The sequence below is a fragment of the Engraulis encrasicolus genome, chromosome 17 (assembly GCF_034702125.1).
Source record: "Engraulis encrasicolus isolate BLACKSEA-1 chromosome 17, IST_EnEncr_1.0, whole genome shotgun sequence".
Classification (NCBI taxonomy): Eukaryota; Metazoa; Chordata; class Actinopteri; order Clupeiformes; family Engraulidae; genus Engraulis; species Engraulis encrasicolus.
Genome location: NC_085873.1, coordinates 33433265 through 33455860, shown reverse-complemented (window position 1 = coordinate 33455860; position 22596 = coordinate 33433265). Strand labels below are relative to the sequence as shown.

Here is a 22596-nt window from a genome sequence, read left to right as displayed (position 1 = left end):
AAAACTTAGGGCTCATCATCACGTTTTAACACAATGGAAGTCATTTCACACCGGATGACCCCTTTAAAGGCAGTCTCCATGGGTAACTAAGACTAATGTAATGAATCAGATTCAAGGGACTTCTCTTGTTTGTGATGAGTGGTTATGTTCTCCACAACTGCAGCATAATGTCATGGAAATATAGCCTACTGTAATTTCATCTGCAAAAATGACTAAGAAATCTAGTTTTGTAGCAATGTAAGTGTTGGTTTAGGAAGAACATGGCTATGAAAATAATCTCAATTTATTTTGGCCTATCACAAATCATTGTACTGAAAATCTAAATTCAGCACTTACTGTGCCTGGCCAATGCATGTTAAAACATCTACAATAGTTTTCTTCAAACACAATCACACCACTAGAAGGCAGTGCAATATACCTTTACTGTATGTATTAATTACATAATCTGTCATTGACTGGGACTCGTCACCAGAGGGGAGCAGTGATGGGCCTTGTCATGTCATGTCCCACCCAGTCAGTGGACTTATTTTGAACAGACAGAAGGAAATGCACGGTGCTCTCTTTTAAAAGGCTTGATTGTAATGCCCTTTTTAAATTTCTAATATGAACAATCCATTAAATGTTTTTTTTCCCACTTTTTTGTCAAAGATAGTGCCTTGGATTTCCTTCTGTTTGTGAATCTGCATTTTCCCCATCCAAGAAGCACCTCAACCAAACTAGGAAGCGCCTCTAAACATTCTGTAGGCTCGTAACTACTCCATCAGTGCATCAGTGAGCCACTTGATGTTTTGAAACCAAAAAATATGACTCTTGCCTTCACACCTGTTTTCTCAGACACAGCATTTTTAATGCCAGTTAATCACATATAGTAGGCTATTTACAGAAGAAACATACCGGTACATTGCCATTTATCTATTTAGACAAGTCTATAAGTCATGTTCTCAGTTCAGGTTAACCATACACATGCAAAGGCATACATTTGGAAAGGAGCTTGGAGTGCACAGTGATTTTGGATGTGATTGATTGTTTGATTTAACTTGGACATGTAAAGCGCTATATAAAACTTGTATATTATTAACTTCACAACAGAAACAGTCGATCATTTGCTCCACAGGCATTGGACAAGGACAACAATCAGACACTTAATCACATTGAGAATACTATTACTAATTTTTTTTAAAAATAAAAAAAATCCAAACAAATGTTACTCTTAAGTCATTGTTAGTACCGTACTGTACTTCATGTTAAAAGAAATGATCATTAAAAGAAAAACTACAATCATGTTTATCGATAACACCAGATAAGTTCCTTCCTACTGCAGTTTTGCCATTTCAACCACCTTTTTGGCAACACCGTACAGTTCATCCAGACCCTCTTTCAGCACAGCTCGTGTGGTGACAAAGGACACTCCGGCTGCTCCAATGTTGCCTGCAACTGGAAGAAAACAGGAAAGAGTTTCAATGGCAGCTTCAGCCCCTGCTTTTCCCAGCATGGTAGACCTGAGTCGAGTACCACCAACTTCCTGGATGAGTTTAGACTTTTTCACCTCTTCCAGTAGGTTCTTGCCCACTCGCTCTGACAGTTTTTCCAGGGCTTTGTCATGTAGGCCGAAAGAGCGATAGACATTGCCGAGAAAGGACATCACCATGGCAGTGTCGCAGGCAAATGAGAGGCCTGGAACAGGGGCTGCACCTATTCCTGCAGACACAACAGCCAGTGCCCAGATGGTTTTATTGAAAGCACTGTACTTCTAATCAAGGCACTGCATGGAGTACATAGGCAAACTGAGCATGAGTGCATCCTTTTTCTCACCGGGAATATCTCCTTTCAGAGTCTCGATCAGAGTAGGAAAGTCATACTTGCTCAGATACAAAGATGAGATGAGGAAGACAGGAGGGTGCCCAAGGCTGCTGAGATGGCCTTTACAGTCTTTTCGTATTTTGCGCAGTACCTTTTCCTCTTCCCTCCTTTCACTGACCCCTTCATTGGTCATGTCAGAGTCGATCTTGGAACGTACAAAGTAAAAGTTCTTTTTCTTTTTCTTGATTTCAGTAGCAAGCTTGAGATCATTCTCTTTGAATCTATTTGAGTTCACTATGATGAAAAAGTCATACCTTTCGAATTTCACATCCTTCATGTAGGTCTTCGCTTTGAACTTTGGGCTGCCTATGCCAGGCAAATCCCAGATCCTCACATTGGGAATGTTGGGGTGGGGATACTCCTTGAGCTCCATGGTTGTTTCTGTGAACCCAGTAGGAGCCCAGCCTTCCTCCCCTCTTTTAAGACCTCTAATTGCATTCACAAAGGAGGATTTTCCTGCACCACTCTCCCCGGTCACAGCAATGTTGAGCTCGACGTCATCTAATCCATTAACTATTTCTTCGGCCCTGGCAATGGCCTGATCTCTTGTTGGTAGCCCAGAATCTCTTAGTAAAGCACGATTGTCATCATCCATGATCTGCAAAGACAAAGTTTATTTTCAATTTAGAATTATTAATGGAAGCCACAGCAAAATCAAATTTTATACAATTCACCATGGTTGTGTACTAGCTGATTAATTCTATTGACCAAAAACATTATTGTAAGGATGGGGACATGCTTGCTGTATAGCACATTTCGTGCACGAACGCATGGCCATGCATTGTTAATGTCACATTTGCACATGGGAAAATACCTGATACAAGGTACACAGGCGCATGCACTTCTGTACAGTGCCATATTGACAAACCACGAGGGGGAATCTTCCGACCTTCCATGTTGAGGTCGCGGTTGATGCTTGGCTATCTGCCCCTTACATGAAACCTCCAGTGTAGTGAACAGTGGTCTGGTCATCCTGAAGCAAGCATGTGCACTCAGTCACACACGTGCATGCGTAATTGAAGGCACACAGCAAGCATGTCCCTAGACGATGTTACATCATGTTACCTATTCAGTAACAGTATTTGTGTGCAAGAGCAGCTATGGGCATTATATACGTAGGCCTACAGTACATAGGCTAGCTACAATATGCATATCGACATTTACTACCAACTACTTACTTGTTAAAGCTTCAGAAAATATGAAAGTGTATTCAAACTCACCCAGGTAGTGTTCCACTAAGAACTACTGTCTGGAAAAATAGCTCAAACAGTCCTCTTCAGTTAAGTGTAAATGTCAGTCTGAGTAACAAATATCAGACCGGGAGGATCGCAAACTTATACAAAACACAGGCTTCAAAATGGAGGGTGTCATTTTTAACAATAGCCTGTTGCATATTCATCAGTCCTTGAATCACTAAAACAGTGTGGGTGTGGTTCAAAATGTAAGTAATCTCAACTCAACACACACGCACGCACGCACGCACGCACGCACACACACACACACACACACACACACACACACACACACACACACTTACACACATACACGCACGCACGTATGCACATGTGCACACACACACACACACACACACACACACACACACACACACACACACACACACACACACACACACACACACACACACACACACACACACACACACACACACACACACACACACACACACACACACACCTTAGCTATCATGACTGGAATCCTGTGTGTCATGGAGAATTTCCAATCTGTCCATCTGATTATTGTGCACAAGGCCAGGAAAGTCCCTGTAAAGCACATTTCTGCTAAATTAACTTTCATTTCTGTGAAACATTCTGATAGAAATATTTGATCTGAAAGACTATAGAAAAAAGCAATAATAATTCCAATAGCAAAGAAAACTTGTCCAAATGAGAATGGCTTCAGACCAGTTGCGTTAACATCAGAGGTAATGGAATCATGGAATGGAATCGTGGAATGGAATGGTCAATGGAATGGAACGTATAATGCTGGGGCAGTTAAGAGCAGTTGCAACATCTTCTTGACCCCTATCAGTTCGCTTACAAAGACAGAAGGAGCACTGATCTGCTTTATGCACCACATCAGATCTTATAGTACTTAAGCACCTTGAAAACTCCAAGGCATACGCCAGGCTTCTTTTTATGGATTTTAGTTCTGCGTTGAACACAATTGGTCCTCATTTCTTGAAGTTCTCATGAATGCATGTCAGCCCTGTAAGGATAAAATGGTACAATGCGTTTCTCACTGATAGAACACAACAGGTCAAGATTAACTCTATCCTCTCTGACACACTGAAAATCAACACAGGAGTCCCACAAGGTTGTGTGAGTTTTGCATTATTGTTCCTGTAATATGCAAATGAATGCAGAAACCATCACTCAAACAATCACAAAATCAAGTTTTCAGACAACATAGTCATTTTTAGTCTACTGACACTGGACTCTCTATATATACGTCTGAGATATACAGTAGGGCTGTGTTGTGGTGTAAATAAATAATCTGGTAGTAGATGTTCCCAAACAACAGAAATCATTTTTGACCTCAGGTCCATATACTGTAGCCATGATTTGTTAAATTTGAACGGGGAGCCAGTGGAGCAGGTCTTCACATAAATACTCGTTGTCAGGGTTGTATTTGATTCCCAGTTGACACAGGGCCAGCATGTTGAACTTTGAAGTGCAAGATCAGCCAACGCCTATCTGAGGAGATAGAGAGTGTTTGGCATTGAGAAGGAAATAATGATGGCTTTTCAAAGGGCTTCCATTGAATCAATTGTTAGACATGGGGTCATGGTCAGAACCCGTCTGTCTGTACAATTGAAAGCTGAACTCTCATAAACAGAGTGGGTAAAATAATTTGTGTGTGCTGTGCGTGGGGGTTAGGTAGGTATTACAGCAATTACAGTAATTTTATGTGGGTTTTTATCTGCACATAAATGCATTTATTTATTTTCATTTTTTCAGTATTCTCTGAACAGTATCTCAAGGTAGGAGTATGTGCAATATCTATGGATTGCATTATATTTGGATGACTGTGTGTCAGGGCCAAATGGAAGTTTGTGCGTACTGGTTGGTTTTTTTTTTTTTTTTTTACACGTTTCCTTATTTAGTATGTTTCTTTTTTTTTGTCTTTGAGGTCCTTAAGCCTTGTCTGTTGTGTTGATCTGATGTTAATTGTGAATCACACGCTCTCAGAGCTTCTCTTCTGAAGAGACAGACTAATAAGATTTGATCTAATGTAAAACTACAGATAGCACCCCTGATGGCTGAATATCATCACACGATGATTTGCAATTGCTGTATATGAGTTTTTTAATATCTGAAATGAGACAGGACATGGTACTAGAGAATAAAATGACATAGGCCAACTGAATATAATATAGGCCTAGTGAACGCAAAAGTCAAGAACAGGGTGAAATCAGGGTTCAAGAGCGAGTCACACAGGTGGAAAAACCTGCTGTTCAACAGTAGTCACCATCACGAAAAGGAGATGTTATCTTTGTTCAGCATCAGTGACACTAGAGATAAACAAGGGCTAAAACAACATGTTCTCGCCATAATGGAGATGACACATTTACACTCAATATCATACAGACGGTTTGTGTTCCACATCTACTGTACAACAATCATTATACACTGTGTTTTTTTTATTATTATTTTTTTTACAAGTATTGTTATGTTGGTTATTTATTATGTTGGGAATTAAGCCACTCTTTGGACTTTACTGTCTATACTGACTATACTGTCAGATGTTTGTGGAGTTGAAACACTCTGGCCACATTCAGAACTTTGACTCTGACTTTTAACTCTGCTTTTAGAGTAATTTGTAATATTCTAACTGCAGGTATATAAGTTGACACCCCATGTTTACTGTGCATCAGGGCCGCTGTTAACTTTGGCTGTCCTGGCCGACCCCATTGAGAAACACTGGTCTAGATGGAAAGGCATTTTTATGACATCTAATTTTGTGTATCTTTAAAGTGTCTACTTTCAGAATTTGACAGGTACCACGCTGTTTGCGATGCCATATTGACACACAATGCTAAATGTTGTTCTACCAGGTTGTTTCAAATGTACCCAAAGTAACGTCTGTGGCAATCATTGAGAGTACATATCTCAATGGTGCAATTATAGAACTGGTTTAATGCAATGTGTATGAAACCAGACGACAAGTTGGAGGTTGTCCATATTGACACACAATGCTAATTGTTATTAGGCTATTATTAGTAGTAGTATAATTCATATTTTTACAATATATAATACTATTATTGTTGTTGTTGTTGTTACGAGTAAGAATTTTTTGTAATCTTTGCATACCATCTATTATAAGAAAATAAATCATCAATGATTTCTGGTCACACTTACTTGACTCTGAACACACACAGTAGTAACTACCCAGACAGCAAAATGGGTTTGGCCCAGATCCTGTCCAGATGTTGGCAGAGATTTGGGCCAGGTCTGCAATCCTGGTCTGGCCCGGTTTCTTATTTTACAATGGCGCTGAGCTGGAACAGGTCCGGATTATGGATCAGGAATGGATCTGGCCCAGGTCCAATCCAAGTGTGATGATGTTAGTGGTGGACCTGGGCCAGATTTGGAACAGGTCCAGATTATGGCTCTGGAATGGATCTGGCCCTGATCCGTAATACACACTTGGGGCTCATCTGGCCCTGGTCTGGACCGGATCTGGCCCATATCTGGCCCAGATCCGTAATACTATTATTAATACTATTATAAAATAGAAATATTTTATTTGTAATTAATAAAATAGTAATACATAATAGTATTAATAAATCATAATAAAATACTATTATTTATTACTATTTTATTAATTACAAATAAAAAAAAATCTATTTTTATTTTTTACAGCTTGACTCACCGATCAACATTATTTCCATGTGCAAAACACATATTTGAAAGAAAATCGCACAAACTTGTCAATAAAATTCAAAATAACAGTTGTTTTATTTCATAATCAAATTTGATATATACAAGATCGGAGATGATCACACGTCAGATGGCATTAAATAATGTGTTACAAAAAGTGGAAGCTTGGGTGAAACAGAACAAACTTGTCCTAAATATAGCTAAAACGAAAAGCATTTTATTTGGATCGCACTATTCTTTAAAAAATGACCCAGTGATTCAGCTCTCTATAAACAAAATACCTATTGAACAAGTAAAGGAAACAAAACAATTTTAGACAGTAGATTGACATGGTCAAATCAAATAGATAAAATAGTGAATAAAATGAGTTGTGCCCTGGCATTGGTTAGAAGATGTAGGAATGCTATCATACAAAAATGAATGAAAAGTGTAATAAGTGCCTTGGTTCTGAGTCAGATGGAGTATTGTAACATAATATGGTCTAATGCGTGTAGAACACATCTAGCCAAACTTCAGGTAGTGCAAAACAAGGCAGCAAGACTAATTCTACAATGCTCACAATATACCAGCATTACACATATGCACTCTTCTTTACACTGGCTAAAAGTTGAGGATAAATTAATGGCCTCTTTATTGACCTCAACTTGGGCAATATTAAATAATAAAACCCCTCTGAAACAATATAACAGATTCTGTAAAACGTCTAACTCCCATATTTATAATACAAGGTCTGCAACGACAGGGACATTTGTAGTACCCCGTGCAAATACCAATTTTCCGAATTCTTTATCAGCGCAGGGTCCGCTGCGGACCCTGCAGAACGGAGCAAGCATATTGCGCATCAGCGTCGGGACCGCCGCGGGTCCGCGAGCGCGGAACTAATTCGCGTCCGGTTTACGGCTCTGGCCCGGATCCGACCTAGAGGTGTAAAATGACTCTGACTGCTATGCGGATCTGTTGACTCGAAAAAGGATCCGGCCCAAATCTAATTGCTGTCTGGGTATGTTGTCTTTGAAGTGATGCGACTGGTATTGGTTGGCATGTGACCCAGATTACTGAAATATGTTGTTCTACCAGGTGGTTTCAAATGTACCCAAAGTAACATCTGTGGCAATCATTGAGAGTACATATCTCAATGGTGGCAATTATAGAACTGGTTTAATGCAGTATGTGTGAAACCAGACGTCAAGTTGGAGGTTGTCTCAGGTCAATCCACTGTTTATCTGTACAATTTTTGCTCTACTCTGCTCTGACAAAAATAAAATAAAAAAAACTCACTGTGCTTGACCTTAGTGTCTTATTTTGGGTCCACGCACCTACTTATATTATCCCAGTGGGGTTGTCAATGAAGTGTAAAGAAATCCCGCACACTGACCATTCCACAAACACACTTTAATACGACGTTTCAGTCATCCGACCTTCTTCAGGTAAAAAAGAAGAAGGTCGGATGACCGAAACGTTGTATTGAAGTTTGTTGGTGGAATGGACAGTGTGCAGGATTTCTTTACACTTTTACAAGTTGACACCCCATGTCTACTGTGCATCAGGGCCGCTGACAGCTCTGGCTGGGCCGGGCGCACCCATTGAGAAACACTGGTCTAGATGGAAAGGCATTTTTATGACATCTCATTTTGTGTATCTTTAAAGTGTCTACTTTCAGAATTTGACGGGTACCAAGCTGTTTGCGATGCCATATTGACACACAATGCTAATTATTATTATTATAATAATTATTATTATTACTATTATTTTTGTTGTTGTTGTTGTCGTTGAAAGTGGTACTGTAGGGTCTTTCTATTTTTTAACACATCATCTATTATAAGAAAATAAATCATTTGATTTCTGGTCACACTTACTTGACTTTGAACACACACAGTAGTAACTCTGTTGTCTTTGAAGTGATAACAAGACGGGTATTGTTTGGCATGTGACCCAGATCACTGAAATATGTTGTTTCACCAGGTGGTTTAAAATATTCTACCGAAAGTAACATCTGTGGCAAAGAACTGGTTTAATGCAATGTGTATGAAACCACACAACAAGTTGGTGGTTGTCCCAGGTCAATGCACTGTATCTGTTTATATGTACAATTTAACAGGCCCCACATCCTGTCCCAATTTTGGGCCAGCCCTGCACCCTGGTGGAGGTTCCTTACAACAAAACACAGATACGCTGAGGAGAACAATGAAATATAACACATATGACAAAAGGACTGCAAACCAAAAGTAACTACAGCAAACACCCCCTTGAAAACGAGATATCTTATCTCAAGGGGCTATCCCAACAAATAAATTGTTAAACAAAATGAAAACACTGGGAAAAAAAAGAAACACAGCAAACAAAATACATGAAAACACAAAAGCCAATTAAAAGTATTTCAGTGCACCAGGTTTTTTTTTAGATAAAGAAGGCCCCAATTAGCTGGGTGAGTTGCCAGCCAGTCATCAAGCCTAAGCACAACAGCTGCTTGAGGGGGTCAGCTCTATGTTTCCACAGCCCAAAGGTCCCACAGCCCATTGGTCCCAACAGCTTATTCGTGCTGCTCCATGTTCCCACATTTTAAAGAAATTATTCAAATATAGGCCCTATGAATAAATATAGGCTCCCCATGTTCCCACATTTCAGAGTAAACTGAGAGAACATGCCCTTCACCCTGCCATGGAACGTTAAATTTGAATACAGTCTTAGAAATGTGGAGGAGAGTGATAGAATGGTAAATCGACTGCATTCATATAGGGCCTTTCCACTCCTTCTAGCACTCAGGGTGCTTTACATTGTATGCCTCACATTTACTCAGCGCTAGTAGAACCAGTTGAGCGTCGTCAACAGCAGGAAAATGGTGACGCTGACGAGGTAGGACAGGAAGTAGATGACATCGATGACCCTGGCCAGCCTGGTCACACACACACCCTCCGTCAGCCTGGTCATACACACACACTCCGGTCCGCAAGTCCAGGTGTCTTTGGCCTTGTGCACTCCTGAAACACACACACGCACACACACACGCACGCACGCACACACACACACACGCACACACACACACACACACACACACACACACACACACACACACACACACACACACACACACACACACACACACACACACACACACACACACACACGCACACCACAAGGGTCAGTCACGGCATGGCTTGCCACACTTACTTACTACCCTCAGAGGGTGTTCACTCAATGGTGATTCTGTAATGTAGTTGACGCTCGCAAGCAATTGAATGGATGTCAATGAGGTTTTCACTTGCCTGCATTTACCCTCTATTGGGCACACAAGAGGAACTGGAGCTAGTTGGCGTTCACAGGCAAGTGAATGGATGTCAATGGGATTTTTGCCAGGGGGGTCAGGATTTTGCTGGTTAGCTTTGCTGATTAGCAAGGCACTTCCTCGTCGCCATTTTCACAAATTCACATCATATCCGGGAACACTTCGCTCATGATGATTGGTGGGTGCGCCATTGCTGTCAGCAGATGCACGAGTTAAGTGTTGGGCATGTGATTAATATAGGTCTGTGTTTGGGCAGGCTAGAAGACAATACGCATCCCTGAACAACGTTATCGTCCATTTCTGAACATCCAATGCCCATCTTCCATGTAGCTCTCTGGTCAACCATACGTAAGTCAGTAACGTGGCACGTAATTGGCTGAGTAAACTGGTACCGGAATTGAGCTCCATGAAACTCCATTTTGGATGCTGAAAGTGAAATGCTTAATATTTCCCATTGCAATGAATGGGGGCGGGACTTATTCACTGTCTAAAGGTCTTATGATACCTCCATGGTTTTCATTTTCCCGTGTTCACCCTCTAGTGGGCACCCATCGGGTACTGCAATAGCTTACTGGCTACAATGGGAACCAATGAAAGTGAAGCTTCTCCTCCATTCCAATTTCTCTGCTACCCTCTAGGCTTGACCCTGGCACTGCAGCTTTGGCACATCTAGTTCATGCATGTTTTTGTCGCCCCAAGGGAGCAGTGTGGTGGGATGATACCATACTCAGGGTACCTCAAACATAAAGGAGGATAGGGGAGAGCACTGGTAAAATGACTCCCCTCCCTGCCATCCTGGTAAGTTGAACGGACAACCTTTGGAATACAAGTCTGATGCCCTTAACCGCTGACCTATGGCTGCTGTATACTGTCTGTTATGAACCTCACCTTGCTCGCTGTCAGGTGACCCTTCTGGGGCGGAGGTCACTACTGAGGTCAAAGCTGAGGTCACAGCAGGGTTCGTGGCTGTCCTGGCCCTCCGAGATCCCGTCCTCAGGAGGAAACTGACAAAGATGGTCTCCAGCAGACTCAGCGCCACAAACGAGAAGATCCCCAGACAGTAGATCCCTTGAGGAGAACAGACACACACACACACACACACACACACACACACACACACACACACACACACACACACACACACACACACACACACACACACACACATTACACAGCTGCAGCATACAAGGATACAATGATTATTTGTCACATTATTGATCACATACACACACTATATTACAAACGCACTACACACCACACACAGACAGATGTGCACAGCGCACATAGTCAATCACATTCTCCCAATTACCTTGTGATCACACACATGCGTTCACAAATGTACAATGGTGGGTGTGTTTGATGGAACAGAGTCCCGATCCGTCAGGAGTTGAACATTGCTGCTACATTTTCACAGAGGTGTACAAGACACAAGCTAGGCCAAAATTCAAAAGTATTTTCTGGTGCCTTCCGGCCTTTATTATTACAGGACAGTGAAGAGCAGACAGGAAATGATTGGGAGAGAGAGACGGGGGAGGGCCGGGAAATGACCCCTGTGGCCATGCTGCGCCACAGCGTCCCCTATAATTCTTACTTTTAAATGTTTTGTGGGCCTTTTATGCAACAGGGACATGTGCCCATTGCCCATTGCCAAGCAGATTAAGCAGAAAAATGAAAAAAAGGTTTTTCAGTGAATATTTTGGTCATCACCGTTAAAAGGAAGAAAAAAACTGTTGGGTGACGCCTGCTCCAACCCTTATGAACAAGCATATTAAGCAGCAATGAGGAAGGGGCGTTCATGGTGATGATGGCAAACCAACCAAATTAACCAATGGATAGTTCATGATGACTGACAGATGGACTGACCAATCAGGTTTAGTGTTGACAGTGAGTGACAGGGGGACTGACCAATCAGGGGGATGTGCTGGTCAGTGGAGGGCAGCATGTCGTGCAGGATGAGCAGCAACACGGAGATGGCCAGCAGCACGGTGACCTTGAAGCTCAGCTTCTCGCCGCCGCGCTCGCTGATGAAGAAGGAGGCCAAGTCTAGCAGCAGGAAGTAGAGCACGGGGAGCAGGAAGTTCACCACGTAGAGGAGGGGCCTCCTGCCCATGCTGACCTGGGGTTGGCGACACATTTAGGGTGCATTCTAATATAATCTACACTCCCGTCCTCCCTAGCATGCTTGTGGCCTCACAATGACCTCACTGACGACAGACGTGTATTTCAATATCTTGCAAAAGCACAATTCTAATGTCATTTTCTCATTTGCAATCAGGGATGGTGAATGAAGAACAGTCCCCCAAACGTTTGAACGTCAGCGGGTAAACTTAATTGTTATCTCCACGGAGGGCTCTAAATTAACTTTTTTCATCACCAGCCAAAATGACTAGAAAATGCTAATTTTACAAGCCAAACGTATAGTCACCAAAGGGTCAAAGTGGCTAGTTTTCTTTGCTACCAGCCAAACTGAAATTCCACCAGCGTTTGGTCGGTAAGCTGCTGTTAATTTAGAGCCCTGGATAAACTACTGTATAAAGTTGTTCACAAGTACAGTCTCTGTCGCTTTATTGCTCCCTCTCTCCCTCATTTCCGTTATTCCCTGCCCTGCCCATACTGATCTTAGGGGTACACATTCAGTGCGTAGTCTCTGTGTGTGATCAGGGCCATCGCTAGGCATAAGCAGAGTATGCAGAGCTCTTAGGGCCTCAACCACTTTGTCCCCCAAAACTGAGGCCTCCTAAAATATTAAATTACATTACAAAATATATATATGTATTCTCCTAAAAAAAAAAAAAAAATGTGTATTATTACATTACTCAACTGGAGATCCTGGGAGTCCTGACCATTTATGCTTAGGGCATCCAAAACCTTAGCAGCGGTCCTGTGTGTGTGTGTGTCAGTGGTGTAGTCTACTTTTTTATCGTGGGTATACTGTATATTTGAGCATTTTTTAAAGTGGGTATACTGTATATGTTTGTGCTATTCAAAACAATGGATCAATCAATTTTAAGGTGGTATACTGAAATCCCTGAAATCTCTGAAATTTAGAAGTGGGTATACCCACTTCTAAATTTCAGGGATTTCAGTATGCATTCTACGTAGACTACACCACTGGTGTGTGTGTGTGTGTGTGTGTGTGTGTGTGTGTGTGTGTGTGTGTGTGTGTGTGTGTGTGTGTGTGTGTGTGTGTGTGTGTGTGTGTGTGTGTGTGTGTGTGTGTGTGTGTGTGTGTGTGTGTGTGTGTGTGTGTGTGTGTGTGAGGGAGAGAGAGAGGGCGAGAGAGAGAATGTGTGTTTTATTGTACCGTGTAGATCAGCCGATCCCAGACGAAGCGTCCGATGGTGAGGTTGACACTGCTGATGTCCACGTTGATCAGCTCCCACTCCCCCATGGACTGGAACATCTTGCGGGAGTTCTCCGTCACCGTGGAGGAGTTGTAGGGCGACATCAGCCTCAGCTCCTCAACTGGACACCAACAGACATTCATTAGTTCACTAGCGGAAATTTGGATTAAATGACCAGTTCAGTCAATTTCAATATGCTGTTGCATTGCTCACGCTACCCTTGACTTGTCAGTACCTGGTGATGCCACATTTTTCGGCTCAGCCCTTTCCGAGATATGAGCTATTCTAATGGGGGCAGCATTTGTTGACATTTTTTAAGAATGTAACATAGGCCTACACCAAATATTTTCCCAAAAGGTACCGCTGTTTGCTAGTTGTCTGCTGATGTTGTATAACCTTTTGGATGTTTTTGGGAGAAAAACTGAAGAAAAACTGAGAGCGATCCATTTCCTAACTATGGGAATAATAATGATAATAATAAAAAATTGAAATGTAAACAAAGAGTCCACGTGGTGGACAGTTGGAACGGAAAATAAAATGCAGGTGCTTAATTTCAGTACGCTTCTCCCGGACTCATTTTTTAACGTGCATTAATTAATCACACACACACACACACACACACACACACACACACACACACACACACACACACACACACACACACAATAAAAAGCTCTTACCCCATATAGGCATCCCTAACAGCAGTCCCAGGATGGTCTTGCTGTAAAATGCATACATACTGTGCTGCATCAATCTTGATACACACAAACATACACTCACATCTAAATGCAATGGTCACTTGTAGTCTGCATAAATATTCACTATGACAGCGCAGCCACCGGCAGCACCACAGCAGATTATTAAGGTGCAACCATCTAGGCGCCAAAGAGTCCATGGGGAGGCGCGGCGAAATGCGCGAAGAAAGGTGCACTTGAAATCTGCGTGTAGCTTAATAATAGTCAAATTAAATACATCCCTTTCTACTACCTCAACCACAACAGAAGTCGGCGATGAGGAGTCAGAAACGTAGCCTATAGGAACAGGACAGTGTATGGGGTATAATTCAACTCATCTTTACTTTCTTAAAATAATATTTTAAGTTCGTGGCAATTGGCGTTATTTGGAAGCGACTTGAGAGCCCAGACATGGCGCGAGCACTGGAGAACCGCCGTGGCGTGTGCTTAACCCGATTTGTATTATTGAAGAAAAGCAAACGAGCGATTAAAAGGGGAAAGAGCAGGGACGTGCACAGGAATTTCAAAGGGCAGTTGCTCTAACCTGAAGAAAGGGCAACCCCCCCCCCCAAAAAAAAAACACAAAAAAAAACCTATCAACAATGAGCGGCCTTCAGAATTTTTTAGGAAACTGCACCATGGGTATTATTATTTTTAGTAGTAGTAGTAGAAGTAGCAGACATGTGGACTCGAGTCCAGTGACTTGGACTCGAGTCTGACTCGAGTCAGCGGTGTGAAGACTTGCGACTTGAAATTTCAAAATCAGAAAGGACTTGCGACTCGACTCGACTTGCACGCCTTTGACTCGGGACTCGACTTGGACTTGACAGTTGTAACTTTCAATGACTTGGCGTGACTTGCCATGTTGGGTCTAAAAAAAAAGTCCACGTCCAACCCTTGTTTTCAGAATGCAACAGCCCGCCCACATTCTTTGTTTGAATCACGTCATTGTCCTAAGCGGTGCTATGCCATTGGCGGCCAGATGCGGCCGGACGCGGCTGGCCTGGACGAGGCGACCAGCGGCAACAGTGAAATACCATTTGCGAGTCTCCAGAGCAAACATAGCCTACATTTTAAACCATCGCGGAAGTTAATTTATCTCCCTCTCAGCCCCAACTCATTTTGCATTCTTAATAGGGTAGGCTATGGAAGTTTGCACTGTGATCAACAAATATTTTCTATCAATGTTGTAGGAAGTGTGTGTGGTGGGGCGCTGTGATGTGCAACACGCGTCTGTAGGCTACACACGTGAAGCTCTCGCTCTCTCGCCCCTCGCTTACGACATAAATTCAGTGAGAACCAAGCTGTTAGAAATATTTTAGCTAAATGGTGATGGACATTGATTGTTGAACATTAGGCTATTTAAGCAGTTGAAATAAAAAAGCACACACTGCTGACATAACCGAACCACAGGACTTAATCTTGTTGTTTTATAAAAGAGGACGCCTATCCGTTTTGCTTTCCCTGTCCTTTATGAATGCGCTTGCCTTCAGCCCCCGAAGGCTGTTACAGTAGCCTATGTTCCGCTCCCACACACTATGCTTGCGAGTCAGTCACTTCAAAGTGAGTGCAGCCTTGCGAATAATTTCCACCATCGCGGAAAAAACACGTTATGATGGATATGTGGCGAGGTAAACGTTACGAATATGGCCTGCTTTTAAGTTTCCCCCAACCCAGGATGTGTCCGTAGGCTATGGCTTGATATCCCAGGGCTATTTCACCACCACAACTCCACGCGCTGAAAATGCATGTTGTGCTCGCGCTTCTCAGTCTAGAAAGATAACCTCTCGGTAACATTCTTTGCATTGACCAGCCACCATCGGTTGAGTGTTGGAATCAATACAAAAAGACACGTTTATACATGTCTTAGTCTTCCAGCATGCAATCGAAAATAGGTGAGCAGAGAACACTTGGTCTTGCATCCATCAAAAGAGCTCCACCGGTTGCCTACTTTAGATGCTGGGTGAATGGTTCCAAAGGGAAATAATTTAGCCTATAGCCTATTCATGTCAGTCCTGCAAAGAGACAAGACAAACGACCACAATTGTCAAATAATTGGTCAAGGCGCGAGATGAGGAATACTTGCTATTGGAAAAAACTAAGCGCAAGCAACATTGCTTCCCGCGAAGCTTGCGCTTGAGGGCTATAAATAAGTTATGCGCCCGAACCTCACTGCTTGTTGTTCGATGACTTGAATCGAAACATTTCTAAGGACATCAGGGCTTTGATTCCTGGAATACCGCCTCAGCCAGCTGAAAGCAGAATAGCAGTGTCCCATGTGTCAAATGGTAAGATAATGCCATACCTGTTCCTTGGAAGTTTTAAAACTCAGCCTTGACACACTATCATGTCAGCCACATCAGTTGAAACGCAATCTTTAATGCAGCCTATCGTGAAGTTTAAATGTAATGCGAGGTAGAGGTTGCAAGCTACTGCTGAGCAGCGCAAGACATGGGCATGGGTCGGCTCGGATAAAAAGCATGTTCCCTCTCGCGTACTGCTCCCAGCCCAATCCTTGCGCGCGCGAACCTTGTATCTGTCGACACCGCTTTATCTTATGTTTCTCACAGTTCGAACTACATGCTTTGTTTGGTATGTTGGGGGAGTTTGGAGTCGCAATTACCGCTGCTTGGAAATGACACGTTAGAGCTACACGACGCCAGCACTGGAGAACTGGGATGTAACCCTGTTTTCCAAATTAACAAAAAATAGGAAACATAGAAGCAGAACTTTGTTTGGCTACAATCTATGACCTGGACGGTGAACTTCCTTTTGAAGAGGCATGAACAGCATACAAGTGCCTTTGTGGGGGAGGAGAGGGCGATTGGGGAGAACAGGGAGACGAGAGCATGGCGCGAAACGCATATTCGTTCGGGAAAATGAGAGCGAAATGTTGGATAGGGCATTACACACCTTCCTTCTTCCTACACTGTAGAAGCGCAGAACAAGGTTGCCTCGTTGCCATAACTGACATTCTGCAGCGCTAACGCCATGTTTAATTGACAGCGTGCTGGCGAATAGTCTAGTAGCCTAATATAATTAACAAGACGTGGATTAATGACTGCAAACGAAGTTCTAGTTAACTTGGACTGTGACGCAGTAAAAATGGTTGGTGGTGGGCCATTGCGGCGAGAATGTGAGGGAGAAAGCGACAATGCCGATATCAACATAGCTTCAACAATATATATATCAGCTTCAACAATAGTAGAGTAGAGTAGAGTAGAGTAGAGTAGTAGAGTAACTTTATTGATCCCCAGGGGGAAATTCAGGAAATTCATCATTACTTTACCAGGAATTTAATCCAACTAACTAGGCCTACTTTGTCCCCATCTCTTAGCCCATATGGACAAGTGTCTACTAGGCTAAATACTGTTGGCACGTAGCCTACAGCAGACTATAGCCTAGTGCTGCACCATGCATGTGCTCATTGGTGGGTCGATGCTCAGCTTTTGGTTCACAGATAATGGGATGAAGTGAACATCATGGACCAGCCGAGACAGGGCTGCCTGCTGAGCTGTGCTGTTAACTCATCATCCTGTCTCACATGTGTAGCCCCACCCCCCCACACACACACACACACACACACACACACACACACACACACACACACACACACACACACACACACACACACACACACACACACACACTGGGCTCAATTTTTTTTAAAAAGAAATTGATTACCCCTGCTGTATGTCATATCTTGATGAGAATGGTGAGCTTAATATGGTACCTTAGGGAAAATGGCGTCTTTTAAAGCCAAACCAAAATGTTTACATTAGTCGAGTGTTACACTACAGTAAAGAGAGTGGGGAGGGTGGGTAGCACCTGTAAGACATGAATAGGCTACTACTTTCACCCTTGGCCTTTGTGGGTAAACTCAAACAAAGTACGCTGAAAGTGTGTTTTCCGCGTTTTCAGGTCGGAAGTGTAATATGCCCCCCTAATGTCTTGACAAAACCTTCCAGCCAAAGCTGTCAGCGGCCCTGCCTGTGCTCCTAGTGAAAAAGTTAACCATAGTCCTGTCCTTAGCGTTATGATGCTAGAGTCTGTGTAACTTACAACCTTGACTAGATATGACCGGCCCACCACCAAGACCAGGGTGGAGTAGTGGGATAGGTTTATGCCATCAGATGATGGAACGGACACACACACATACACACACATTCTTGCAAACAGGACTATTTTCCCACTGGACAGTAAATATTTGGCATACGGTTGCTCCTTTGTTTAAGTACAAATTCATATGAAATGTATTTTTATGTGAAAAAAAAATATGAAATTAAATGTCATTTTACATACACAGCACAAGCAGTAGTTTGGTTTAGACTGATTTCTCAGCAACTGTTTTAGTAATTGTCATCTTTTTACTCAGGTCTCATTATTATACTAATGCATTTATGATCGAAATTGTGATTGCAAATAGAAAATCCCTTTGTGACTTGTTAAGGACTTGAAAAAAAATGAGACTTGGACTTGGACTTGACTTGGCTGGGGTACGACTTGGACTTGGACTTGACTTGGTCAGATGTGTCTTGACTTGTGACTTGACTCGGACTTGAGTGGAAAGACTCGAGACTTACTTGTGACTTGCACATTAGTGACTTGGTCACACCTCTGAGAAGTAGTATATTATTGTCATAATTATTAATATTATTTTATTGTATAGTATCTTGAATGCGTACCATATGATATAACATGCTAGTTTTTAAACATGTAGGCCTACCTATTAATCATATCAGAGATGATCAGCCTTATGCCCACCTGCCCTAAATGTCTCCTGATCCACATTTCCTCATGTGTGGTATGTGGCTGCCCCTAAATTAAATGAAATTATGAGAAAAAGCCTTGATAGTTTTTAAACCTGTAACTTATCAGTCACAGAGATGATCAGTCTTATGCCTACCTGCCCTATGTGCAGAGGTCTGTGAGTCATCCTCATCTTAAATGAAATGAAATGATGAGTAAATTAATAGGCTAAATATGAAGATGCTTAATCAATTAACCCACTGTCATCTTTATAATCCTTGTAGCAGCCAAAGTAGACTTTAAGTTATAATAAATAGAAATAGTTTAAAAATGGTTAAAAGATCATTTCATTTGAATTTGAAATTTCGTTAATATGCATATTCCATGATTAAAATGATGAATATTATATAGGAAAGCTAAAACAATAAGAATTCACAGGTTTAGGTCATTTGTTGGGTCTTTTGTAGCCTATATTAAAAATGTGTACTGTCGCTTTAAGAATTGACGAGCCGGCTTTCATTCAGATCGCAAAGAACCGTGGCGTGGGAGCGACCAGTTCTTATCTGTTGCTCTGAAGCCCCGAGCTTCTCGCATACTTTATAACCTTTTATTTTCATTACAGATATTTTAGTTAGTTCATGCACATTTTGTAGGCCTATGTCTTGAGAAGAACAGTAAACGCCAGTTAGGCCTATCATGTGGAGTGGATTTATTTCAAGTAGGCCTACGGACATTGACAGTGGAAACAGTATCTTTGGGTCGGAGAATATATCAGTGTAAGAAAAAGCACTTTCCAAGCGGTCTCACCAAGATCAAACTACAATCCTGAAAAAGATTCTCTGTTTTTTTTCGCAGCCAACTCTGCAGAGATGAGCTTCCTTTAGCTAGCCTACCCCCTTAAGTTCTCTCTTGCTTGATAAAACGACATGTCATCTGCACATTTCTTAGTTGAGTTAGCCTTCCACAAAACAACCTGAGCCATGTAAAACGTTGACAATGACTGCAAGCTAGCTGGCTGTCGTTTTTCCCCAATATCTGAACGTGGCACACCGGCTGTCAGATTAAAGTCCTAAACTCGACATCGGCTTTAAGAGGCATTAATTGTGGTCATGTAGTGTAATACTGTGTAGTCTGCTATGTTTCCAGCTCACCTCAGGCCGCCAGGGCAGTCGCTCTACTCCCACGACATCTTCGACATATTTTGCGTCTCTGCCCTGGTCGCATCGCATGCATGCTTGCTCCCCCCTCCCTCCCATGTAGAGCTGCGCGTGCCCCCCCAACGCGCATGCTGCCCCTCCCTTTGCCTATCTCTCGAGGTGCAGGTGAATCTGAATTTGAAAACTTAATTTAGGAAGCTTCAATCAAAAATACGAATTGCAAAGCAAATCAGTTGAAACATGAAATCTTAGCCTATTTTTCCGAGGCATATCTACAGCTGGCTGTCGGGTTTTTTTGTTTTTTTTTGCTACCTAAACGTGGCGCTGGCTGGCTGTCAGATGTATGATAACTAAAAGTTCTAAACTCAACATTGTTGATAATAGAGAGGTTGATTATGAGCATATTTTGTACCCTAATATATAGACTGTGTGTAGGGCTCTAGCCGACACCCAGGCATCTTCAAAATCTTTCGTGTCTCTTATAGCAGTAGCTATAGTTAGTTTTCAAACGTCGGAGGGAACTTGGATGTCACTTGACGCACTCACAATCAGCTCGACAAGTTTTGAATCCTAATGGCCACATATAGTAGCATGACAGCAGTGCGCAGGTGAATAGGCTCAATAAGAAGTCCAGTAACACAAGTAATAGGGTGACAACGACAATCTTGGCATGCATGTTTGCAAATGAAATGTGAATAAAACGTTTGGTGATGTGACAGTTGCGACGAGAATGTGAGAGGGGGGATAAATTGATATGATATCTCAGCGGGCGTTACTAACTTCACGGCTCTGTGTGAGTCCAAGAATACGCTCAAGCAAGGCTACAAATGCAGGGTGACTTTTTGCTGCTATCGGTCTTTTGTAGGCAACCCGACATCGAACAGCTTTGCGCATCAAAGGCGTGTCGTCATTGTTTTTTTTTCTCCAAGTCAACAGTATTTGTCAACTGTTCTTGACAAGGAAGCAATGATTTGGATAGGCCTTCTGTAATTACTGTAAAAGTAGCATTCATTAAAATGGCCATATTATGGGTAGCCTATTTTAAAAGAAATACAATTTAATAAGAATGAAAAAACATGTATTGGGGATATCAATTGTTATTGAATCTGAAATTCATTTTGCATCCCTGAACAAGACTGATTTAAGTAGCCTAAGGACAAGACAGCCTACATGTGGGCCTAACACCACGGGACTATTGCACATTAGTACCATGCATGTGGAGCATCAGACAAGCAGAACATGGAGCCTGACTCCACAGTAAACCACACTCACATCCACAGATACATGCAAGTTGTTGAGAACTTTTTTGTGATGGCAAATGCAGTTTGATTGGTCAAATAACAATCTAAGGTATTGGTGACGTGTAGATATTTATTCACTGTATGGGTTTTATTATTATTGTCTTTCATTTTGTAATTCTCTTGTCTTTTCACAATGTAATTATGCAATTCCTTGGGATAATGTGTCATTTTGGGAACATTGTTATTTCATATCAGCTGACCCTATGCCCGCCCCTTCCTTTTCTATAAGAACTGTCACTCACGGGCTGACACACACCTATACACCTGACGAAGACCGCCTGAGGTCGAAACGTTGTGTTATAATAAATCGGTGAGCAGCAACAGTGTGCGGATTTCCTCTCTTCCTTTACGCACGATTGGTCAAATAACTCATGTTCAAATACAAATATAGCTTTTCTTTTTTTGTTGTCATAGCCTAGGCCTATTTGTTTCAATTTGAATTAGCCTACACTTTGTAAAGTTAAAGTTTTCTGTTAACTTGACAATATACTCTAGGCCCCTACTTTAACATGAGTCCAATAAAATGCATTGTGAGTGATTTTCCATATCAAAGTGGCCTAGATGTGAATTAAAATCCCGGCCTGATTACAGGGCCCACTCCGGGCCTGCACACAGGCCACATGACAGCTTTTGCAGGGCCCAAGACAAAGTCAGCTGAAAGTCATGGAGTGACATACACACACACACACACAAGCAACTTGTGCTTACTAGGGTAGATGAATGATATGAGTGTGATGGCACACACACAGGCACGGCGCACACACACTCTCACACACACACACACACACACACACACACACACACACACACACACACACACACACACACACACACACACACACACACACACACACACACACACACACGTACTGGGGTAGATGAATGATATGAGTGTGATGGTGCATCGCTGGGTGTCGAAGGGGAACTTGTAGAGGTCCATCCTGCAGGAGGTGGTCATGCGGTAGCTGTCAGTGGTGTACACTATGCCCCCCTTCAGCAGCTGGGCATAGGGACTCTCTTTCATGGCCGCTTCAGTCTCTATACTGATCAGTAAACACACACACACACGCACGCACGCACGCACGCACGCACGCACACACACACACACACACACACACACACACACACACACACACACACACACACACACACACACACACACACACACACACACACACACACACACACACACACACACATTTAATAGCAGCTGGGATTCTCTTTCATGCCCGCTTCAGTCTCTATGCTGATAAGTATACACACACAC

The 22596-nt window shown here is 42.4% G+C and overlaps 2 protein-coding genes across 2 annotated transcripts; both read right to left on the bottom strand.

The window, feature by feature from the left end:
• Positions 1–1312: 1312 nt before the first annotated feature.
• Positions 1313–2455, bottom strand: LOC134466999 (interferon-inducible GTPase 5-like). The gene is given in 1 exon segment (XM_063220928.1): positions 1313–2455. A coding segment is annotated over 1 exon segment (1143 nt).
• Positions 2456–9560: 7105 nt separating this feature from the next.
• On the bottom strand, positions 9561–22287 carry LOC134466997 (5-hydroxytryptamine receptor 3C-like). Its single transcript, XM_063220927.1, has 6 exons — positions 22200–22287; positions 13349–13509; positions 11950–12160; positions 10933–11112; positions 10025–10037; positions 9561–9654 (listed from the first exon to the last, which is right to left on the bottom strand). Exons 1-6 carry the CDS (start codon positions 22285–22287, stop codon positions 9561–9563), a joined length of 747 nt encoding a protein of 248 aa, XP_063076997.1.
• Positions 22288–22596: the final 309 nt, after the last annotated feature.

Excerpts from the sequence above, each read along its gene's own strand:
- LOC134466997 (XM_063220927.1), bottom strand. The coding sequence starts at position 22,287 with ATGACCACCTCCTGCAGGATGGACCTCTACAAGTTCCCCTTCGACACC. Across the intron at positions 13,510-22,199 it reads CATATCATTCATCTACCCCA|TTGAGGAGCTGAGGCTGATG; the intron begins GTACGTGTGTGT and ends GTTGGTGTCCAG. Across the intron at positions 12,161-13,348 it reads GGGATCGGCTGATCTACACG|GTCAGCATGGGCAGGAGGCC; the intron begins GTACAATAAAAC and ends CGCCAACCCCAG.